The sequence below is a fragment of the Chanodichthys erythropterus genome, chromosome 7 (genome assembly GCF_024489055.1).
Source record: "Chanodichthys erythropterus isolate Z2021 chromosome 7, ASM2448905v1, whole genome shotgun sequence".
In the NCBI taxonomy this organism is placed as follows: domain Eukaryota; kingdom Metazoa; phylum Chordata; class Actinopteri; order Cypriniformes; family Xenocyprididae; genus Chanodichthys; species Chanodichthys erythropterus.
Window position 1 is genome coordinate 2,240,421 of NC_090227.1, and position 9,711 is coordinate 2,250,131.

General features: G+C 40.3%; 1 protein-coding gene across 1 annotated transcript; it reads left to right on the plus strand.

Annotated features, from left to right (window-relative positions):
• The first annotated feature begins 268 nt into the window (after positions 1–268).
• Positions 269–9,711, plus strand: LOC137023042 (uncharacterized). Its single transcript, XM_067389583.1, has 2 exons — positions 269–656; positions 7,190–9,711. The coding sequence occupies exons 1-2, from the start codon at positions 623–625 to the stop codon at positions 8,674–8,676; spliced, it is 1,521 nt and encodes a 506-aa protein (XP_067245684.1). The 5' UTR covers positions 269–622; the 3' UTR covers positions 8,677–9,711.

Sequence of the window (9,711 nt, forward strand, 5' to 3'; positions counted from 1 at the left end):
AACAACAACAGTGACAGTGAAATTTTCTCTATCTATCTATCTATCTATCTATCTATCTATCTATCTATCTATCTATCTATCTATCTATCTATCTATCTCAATTTGACCCCAAATATAAAAACGCACTGAATAACGATCAGTTTTCTAAAAAAGAATATAGTATATCAAAATATAGGCTATAGGTTAGTCAGTAGCCTATTTATTTTTGCACAAAAAAAAATAAATAAAATAAAATAAAAAATTTAAAAAATGCATACGCACAGAGGGGGAAAAAACTTAAGACACTTAAAAAAATAAGTCAAATCAGCAAATTCTTACGTATGTTAGATGAAGACAGGAAGCATAGTCCTGGCGTGTCTTTTTTTCTTTGACAAACAGTTAAGTCGTTGACATATTGCACAACCCACCTCAGAACAGATCAGAGCAACATCAAACACGACATGGAGCGACATTTCCGTGAATTACAGAAACTGGTCATATATGGGTAAAAGAAGAAGAAATGGGAACTTACCATGGGACATGAAACCGTTTGTAAACTCGTACAGGACATGTTAAGTGAAACGCATGTTTCAGTCAGTCATATCTGAAGAGCTTAAAGGATTATGAACGTGATTTTTGATGAATGCTCATCAATTCTGTCGCGATGTTTTCGAGAGGTATGCTAAACTTTTCTTATATTTTTTTCTGACATTTACCTTTTAGTCTTTAATGTCTTATTGTTGGCTATTATATTCTACATAGCATATCATCAAGTAGCCTCCGAATTTACTTTCACTTTCAGCTGATTTAAGTTTATTTGTTTGTTGTTTTAAAACCAATTCATGAATGAATATCAATGCCAGTAGCTTGCGGGATACATAAAAACAATGTTGCATTATGGTGGCAGTGAAAGTCTCATGTAACTAAACTAAAATGTTTCTTTAAAAAGAGATCGCTGAACTGGAGGAGGCGCAGGGAGGTGGACCGTTAGATAGGCGCGTGCGTGTCGCACATAATATAGGCCTAATATAGCCTGAGTATATTCCTTTTTCTTTTCTTTTTTTAAAGACACTTAAGTTACCGTTTTATCATTTCACAGGGTTTACCGGGGTGAGTTTGGTTGAACTGGGTTAAAGTTCAGTGACATTTTCTTGTATTGATAATAAAACACCTCATAGTAAAAGAAGTAGCCTAATCTGAACAAAAGGTTTAATACATAATTTGGCATTTTAAAAGTTAAATAATTAATACACTGTAAAAATCTTGTACTGTATCTGTGCCTGTATTTCACTCAGTAATTTGCACTTTGCTACTCTAAAAAATGGCTTGTTGGTTTTACAATCAGGTTTAATTTGTTAACAGTTAGTTAATATGAACTAACAATAATTTTACAGCATGTATTAGTCTTAGTAAATGTTCAAATTACTATTGACTAATACATAATGGACTGTTAAGTAATACGAACAAACAATGAACAACTAGATTTTAATTAGATTAACTAGTGTGTGTGTGTGTGTGTGTGTGTGTGTGTGTTAAACTAAGTCTTGTTAGGTTGTTTTTGTTTTGGTTGTTTGTTTTTTGGTGGTGGTGGTCATGACCGTTGTGCCGAAGAGAGGAGCTTGCAAGTGTTCTTGATTGTCTGAAGGGGAAGGAGAGGCCTTACACAGACTGCTATAAAATATAATAAATGACAGTCTGCTGTTCTCATTCCCCATTATATGGTTAGTGTCGAGTGTCTTTGTTGGTTGACAACCTTTGTTAGTGTTCTGGAAGAATGACTTGATCTGAGACATGAGTGAGATATTTTGGTAGATTTAGTGCTTTTGAATGTGAAATTTAACTCCTGTGCCAAGCTGAAAGTTGGTTAGGAGAATTGTGTGAAGAGTTTTGAAAAGTGACTGAAGTATTGAGAAATGATTCCTAAAAAAAAAAAAAAAAAAAGTGTAAACCTAAATATAAATATAAATATAAATAAAACAAAACAAAACAAAACATGTAATAACACTGGTCTGGCCACCCTATATTAGGAAGGGATGGGCAATACTAAGCTTTTTTGAAACTATATGATACAGATGTTTTATATATGTATATATATATATATATATATATATATATATATATATATATATATATATATATATATTATATATATATAATTTTAATAATAGTAATAATACCTATACTGTTTATTCCTTAAATGGGTGTGATTTTTCAAAGTAAACGTTCATTTTTAAAACAAGAGATCATTACACTTAAGGGCAAATCAAATCTACATGACACACGCTGGCCATAATAACAAATCACAAAAGCATCTTTGAGCACAATTAAATAAAAATGCTTGTACCAATAAGTATTGTTGAAGAATATCCAGCGACTCACCGCGCCTCAAAACATCGTCCAAATGAGATGTGTAGACCAAAAAGCCCACACACTCTAACAGTGGGGGTTTTTTGGCACCGAGAAAGGTCACAACATGACCAAAACATTTACCGTTTTTTATTTAAGTGGAGGTTTTACCTCATTTTTCAATCAATTGTTGGTTTCCCTCATTGTTAAAGTGTGCGGGCTGATTAAATAACAATAAAATAATTTATTACAACATAAATATGAATAAAATAAAATTTTGCACTTTCTTGCACTTCAACTTTCTACATGTTCAACTATTAAGGCTTCCTGACAGCAATGTTCAGAAACGCCCAAACCCCTTTTCGCTGTACGCTTACATGAAAAAATATAGTAATGTTTTTGAGTACACTTTTTAAAGAACACTTCCTAATAGTATTTTCCTACATTCTCACATTTCTTTAGTGCTCTTAAGAGATATATCTTGGCAGCTGTGTTTTTTTTTCTACAATTTAAAAGTAGCACCACACCGCACCATGTTTCCTTTCTGTGATTATCTCCATCTTTCTCAGTTTCAAATGGAAGTCTGCACTGTGTGACATGTGTGGCTGTACGCTTGCTATCACAGTCATGTGATTTGGCACAAACATTAAACAAAAGTACAGAGAACATTTTAAGGTGATGCAGAAACTCACGTAATTTTATATTGCAGTAATATAATTTTAATATGAATATATATTTTTTAAAGGAAATGATACCGAATAAAGCAAGAAAATAAAAACAAGAAGTAGGGATGGGGCCTAAAAAATTAAGATTGGACTTATACAGTTTTTCTCAATCAATTTGACACATTTCTCCAAACTCAAGTCATTGTTCTCAGTACATTTAACACAGTGATCCGAAAACTTTGTAATTGTCCTAAATAGGTTGTAAATTTTCCTTCATTTCATGACGTTTATCTGAGTGAAACACTTCTGGAACAAGAACAAATGTAGTGTGGGGTTGATCTTGTCCATGGGGAATTGGGGATGGTTGTGGTTTGCTATTGGTGGATCTTGTATGAGTGACAAGTTGCCCCGCCCTCATCATCAGATAAGAGAAGAGATGCTGGCAGAGGGAGGGGAATTTAATGTTTTTGATTGAAGATTACAAGGACACAATTTTTATTATTATTTTTAATTAAAATTTATTTTTTAATTTAAAATTCTGTCATTTATTACTTACCCTCATGTCGTTCCACAGCCATAAGGCCTTCATTCATCTTCAGAACCTAAATTAAGATATTTTTGATAAAATCTGATGGCTCAGTGAGGCCTGCATTAACAGCAAGATAATTAACACTTTCAAACGCCCTGAAAGTTACTAAAGTTATATTTAAAACAGTTCATGTGACTACAGTGGTTCAACCTTAATATTATTAAGCAAAATAATACCAACAATTACTAATGCTTCATGAAGCTTCAAAGCTTTATGAATCTTTTGTTTTGAATCAGTGGGTCGGAGCGTGTATCAAACTGCTAAAGTCACGTGATTTCAGTAAACGAGGCTTCATTACGTTATAAGTGTTTTGAAACTTTAAGAAATTCCACGTGACTTAGGTATTTTGATACACGCTCTGAACCACTGATTCGAAACAAAAGATTGGTAAAGCTTTGAAGCTTCATGAAGCAGTGTTCCCTTTCATTCGGTCATGTTCGAAGTACACCAGTAGTGACCGACGAATTGGGATATCGCCAGAGAGCCCTATCAGCTTTGAGTGATATTTGCATAATGCACACCGCCCCCGCCAGGTGGTATAAATAGGGAAGCAGATGCAATCGCACACTGTCTTTCACTTCGGAGCCAACCTGTGTGTTTCTGCTATTAGTCTGAGAGTGACTTCTCAAGCCTTTGAAGAGCTTTTCTTCTACAGTGCTGGCGTTAAGGCAACTTACAGCGAGGCCGGGAGCTTTCCCAGAGTGAGCTTCTCGAGCTATTTATACAGCTCTCAACTGCTGTTTTCACAGCATTATTTGCCCCATTTGGTTTGGGATTTGGTCCAGTTCCTCTGTGCGTGTGACTCAGGGAGTGGCCCTGTGTGCTTCAGCACAAAGAACAAGAGCTGTCTCTCTAAAAGTGCTTCACAGACGGACACTCCATCTTCATCAAGATGTCATTCCCTCTGTGCGTTTCTGGAGGTGGTCGTTTCCTATCCTCACTAACGGCCGGGTGGAGAATTTTTGGTTCCATTCTGTTCCGCTGCTGGCTCTCCAAAGTCCAGCGGTACCTACGAGTTAGAACTGTTTCCCAATCCTCCAGGTCCCAAGAGGGCGCGGCTGGCAGTGTGTATCGCCAGCAGGTGGCATGAATGTCGAGGCCGCCCCTTCGTGCCATCTCCCATACACCCTGTCATATGTCAGAGTCCGACCCCACTTCGGGTTACTATGCTGTCCGAGATGGGTCCCAACACTCTGCCTCGCTGCCCCATGCTGGGTACGTCTGTAGTGCTGTTGGTCCCGCAGGCTTGGAGTCTCCAGCCAGGCCTCCAGCCTGTTAGCGCTTCCCAGCCCATTCCGCTGGCTCATCCGTACTATCAGACGCAGCTATGCAATTCAGTTTGGCCAGCACCCCCTGGTGTTCAGGCATGTCCATTACACCTGCGTGTCCCTGGACAGTACTCTTGTCCTCACTATACTCTAAGTGATCTCCCCCAGTTGGTTGTAGACACTATCACTTCTGCTAGAGCTCCTTCTACGAGGAACCTCTATGTGTTGAAGTGGAACCTGTTCGTCGAATGGTGTTCCTCTCAACGAGAGGACCCTCGATCAGGTTCGGTCAGGTCTGTGCTTTCCTTCCTGCAAGAGGGCTTGGAGCGAAGGCTGTCTCCCTCCACCCTCGGGGGGTATGTTGCCACTATTGCCGCACATCACAATGCAGTTGATGGTAAGTCTTTGGGGAAGCACGACCTGAGCGCCAGGTTCCTGAAGGGGGCAAAGAGACTGAATCCGCTTCGCCCTTCCACTATACCCTCTTGGGATCTCTCTCTGGTACTTACATCTCTCCAGGGTCATCCTTTCGAGCCTTTGCAGTCAGTGGAGTTAAAAGCACTGTCACTTAAGACCGTCCTCCTGGTTGCATTGGCCTCGGTTAAGAGGGTAGGGGACCTGCATGCATTTTCAGTCGACGAATCGTGCCTGGAATTCGGGTCCGGTGACTCTCATGTTATCCTGAGACCCTGACCTGGATATGTGCCCAAGGTTCCTACCACTCCCTTCAGAGATCAGGTAGTGAACCTGCAAGTGCTGCCTTCAGAGGAGGCAGACCCAGCCCTGGCTTTGCTCTGTCCCGTCTGCGCTCTGTGCCTGTACGTGGAGAGAACGCAAAGCTTTAGGACCTCAGATCAGCTCTTTGTCTGTTATGGAGGCCAGTAAAAGGGAAAGGCTCTCTCCAAGCAGAGGATGGCCCACTGGATAATGGATGCCATCACCTTGGCTTATCAGTATATCAGTATATAAGTGCCTTGCCCGCTCAGGTTAAGAGCTCACTCCACTAGAGGAGTTGCCTCTTCCTGGGCGCTGACGCATGGCACCTCGCTGACAGATATCTGTAGAGCTGGGGGCTGGGCAACACCCAACACATTCGCTAGATTCTATAGCTTTCATGTGGAACCGGTATCTTCCTTTCTACTCGCTTCCAGTAGCCGTTAAACGCGAAGAACCCATTCTAGTGTCGACTGGATACTTGCATCCATTTACTTCAGTAGATCTCCCCGCTTGGCGAACCCTGTCGAGTTCCTCCGCCTCCCCTTGCGGCTCGGACATTGCGGAGTGTCTGTTGCCAGGCCAAATCTCTGTATCTGACGTTGAGGTTTGGCTGGGTGCCATATGTTGGGACCCCTCCACGTGAGTGGTCCCATGTGTATATTATCCATGGTCAAACTCCCCACGGTGATCCCATGTCTTTCCCTTAGCAGAGCAAGCTCTGTCGTCACCTGTCAGATGAGTCGCCCCCTATTTCTATGCTGGAACCATCCAAGGGACTCCATATGCGTACTGCCCACGGCCAGTCCATATGTGTATTTCCACGAAATTCCTCCCCTTCAGGGTAGGTTGTGGCCTCCGCAGCGTCCCCTATGGGTTCGCTTCCCAAGTGTTGTCTAAGTCTTACTGTAGTGGGTCTTGTGGAACAGTAGCAGACTCTCTCAGTGTAAGCTCGCCCCCTTCTCCACCCCCCAGGTGCGCCGGGTGGCCCATTGCCACAGGTCCTGTGCCTTCGCTGTAGTGCAGACTCAAGGTTGTCTCCTCAGCGAAAAACAGAGTGCGATTGCATCTGCTTCCCTATTTATAACACCTGGCGGGGGCGGTGCGCATTATGCAAATATCACACGGCAATTCCATTGGCTTGTTTAAGTTCACTCAAAGCTGATGGGGCTCTCTGGTGATATCCCAATTCGTCGGTCACTACTGACGTGCGTCTCCATTCCCTCCTTCAGGGAACGAGGGTTACATATGTAACCGAGACGTTTTGAAATCGCCCATCACTAGATACTGTTGAATAAAGTCGTTATTTTGTTAACTCTCCTAGTTCAATCCTATGCAAATGCACTGCTCAGTTTTAGTTAATGCAAGAAAAAAGTCCCAACACAAATGGATGAAGTTACTTATGAAAGTGGATTGAACTCAATGAAAGAAAGTAAACAAAATGTTCAACAATTGTGTTGCTTCAGCTCAATTTATAAAAGTAAAACAAGCTGCAAAAATGTGTTTATTTGAGTCTGACTTCTTGTGTTGTTCTTATGTGCAGGAGACCAGAGTTCACATCCCAATCACAAGTGCATTTTTCCATTAAAGCTAAAACACCATAAAATGTGTTTTCTTTTTTTCCCTAGGGAAATGTGATGTGAAATATAGCCGACTGAAGAGTGAATCCGAAGAAAAAGCTTCTAACAAGAGGATCTGTGCACCTAAAATCTTTTATTTTTTTGCCATATTATTTTTGGTATTCTTTATCATCTTTATTTACTTGCAAGATTACTTTAAAATATTTAATGCCAAATTTGAAGCACCTAATGTCAAACTTATCATGCAAAAAAACGAGAGTAAAGACACTGACCTGCCAAATCCTCCTCAAAGCACACATTTACCATCCGTCCAAACACCACACGTTAACCACACATCCACCAGTCCTCCAGCTCCAAAAGCGTGTGGTGTTCAAGTGAAGGACGGTCCTGTGATTAAAGTCGGGAACCTTCACACATATGTGACTGGCTCTTATATGGATTATCGCTTTGGAGAGAAACAGATAAAGACGATTGCCATCGTTCTCCGTAAAGAGCAGGTGAAATACAGCTGTGTGATGTGCTGTGATGGGAGGAACGTGACCTCACCAGCAGAATACACAATTCATTCTGACCACTTTGGTTTTGAGTACGGCACTGCTACCATCACGTGTCACATCAATAGCCCGTGTTTGATACCAACGCATGTTGCAATAACAGCCAAAGAGATCTCGGAGAGCATAACATCCTTCCTACCTGTTAGAAACAGAGACGTTCCAGCAGTCTTCCCATATGAATTTACAATCTGCATCTCTGTCATGTATGACTACAAGAATGTGTTGAATTTAGTCGAGTCATTGGAGATGTTCAGACTGCTTGGTGCTCAAAGGGTGGCGATATATAAAACCAACTGTGATTCAGACACACAGAAGGTTCTGGACTACTATGTGAAAAGAGGTTTTGTGGAGATCATCCCATGGACCATTAAAAATCACATCAAAGTGTCTAGTGGCTGGAGGAAAGATATATCTTCAGGTGAACTGCATTACTATGGGCAAATTCCTGCACTTAATGACTGTATTTATCGTTACATGTACCAAAGTCACTATGTGGCTCTACATGACTTAGATGAGCTCATTCTGCCTCTCAAGGTGAAAACCTGGCCGGAGCTGTTGCCTGAGCTTGAGAAGATGTACGGCACTGCTGTGGGCTTTGAGTTTGAGAATAATGTATTCTCTTTCACCGCAAAAGCTTATACGGACTACAAGGAAGACAAATGGAAAAATGTACCGGGATGGGATATTTTAAATTATATAGAGCGAATACCCAATGACCCCAAAGCTTTCAACAATTACAAGGTTATAGTAAGTCCTCGGCTAGCTCTGAAGGCTACTGTACATGGCCTGCTGGAAACTGTGCATCATGGATCCACCACAGTAAGGGTGAGCAACTCCATCGCTCGCATGTACCACTCGAAATACTTTAAATATCCCCCAAATACAAACCTTATAAGAGATGATCATCTGTGGGACTATGCCAAAGATCTTATACCTGCTGTTTCTAAAGTTCTACAGGACTGTGGATTCATTGAGGCCTAAATTGTTGTCATGATGTACTGTCTGTCACTGGTTTCAAGTCAGTACAAAAAGTACTATAAATAAAATAAGTTTGAAAAACTAAATAAGTGAACAGATACCATTTGGAGAAACTGGAAGTATACTAACCGTGTTTCGGTGTTCCCCTCTGCGTGAGGTAATTTTTGTGCGCTCTATCTAGTGGACCGTTCTTTCCAAGCGCTCAAATCACTCACACATTCACTGTTGTCCATGCGGACATAAAAATCTGGTTGCACGCAGATGGAGCGCACGGACAACAACTGTGATGCAGTGGAAAATTGGCCTTTACGCATTCCTACAAGTTACACATTACTATGATAAAGAATTCAAAACAGGGATAAAAGACTATCTCCGATAAACATCTTCATCAACGCATACAAACAATTCACATCTAAATATATTCCATTCTGACAACTCAGGGATAAGGAATTCTGTTGAGAAAAGTAGGCTGTTCGCTTTTTTATATGATCCAGTGAAAGCCAAACAAAATCAAGTAACAAATCAAGAATATTGCTGGAGATAATGTGGAACAATAATAATGACCATTAGTATACTTTCTGGGGTTTGCCTGCTTATAAAATAATTTTGGGAAGAAATACATTAAATTATTGAAGATACAGGTTATATTTTAAACTCAAGTTAAACATTTACCCAATTCAATAACCTGATACATTTTAAATAGACTACTGAAGTTTACATATTTTGTGTCAGTATTAAATAAAACTGTTGGAAGAATTCAGCTGTTTTACACAGTTACGTGTATTTTTTAACTTAACACAACCTGTGTATTCATTCACAGCCTCCAACACAATCTGTGTAGCCAAGAACACCCATAATGTGTTAATATTTTGCATTTACACATCCATGTGTTAACCTCAGAGGTGCAGAGAAGACCAGTCCTCCATGACCATTCAAGACTGTAGTTAATGAGGTAATTAATGATTAAGTATAATGATTGTGCATTAGTGATGTTAACAAGCTGAGAGAAAGAGAAAAGATGAGTAGAAACACAACTGA

Coding starts and splice junctions, on each gene's coding strand:
- LOC137023042 (XM_067389583.1), top strand. CDS start 623: ATGCTCATCAATTCTGTCGCGATGTTTTCGAGAG. Junction 657..7,189: donor TGTCGCGATGTTTTCGAGAG/GTATGCTAAACT, acceptor TTTTTTCCCTAG/GGAAATGTGATGTGAAATAT.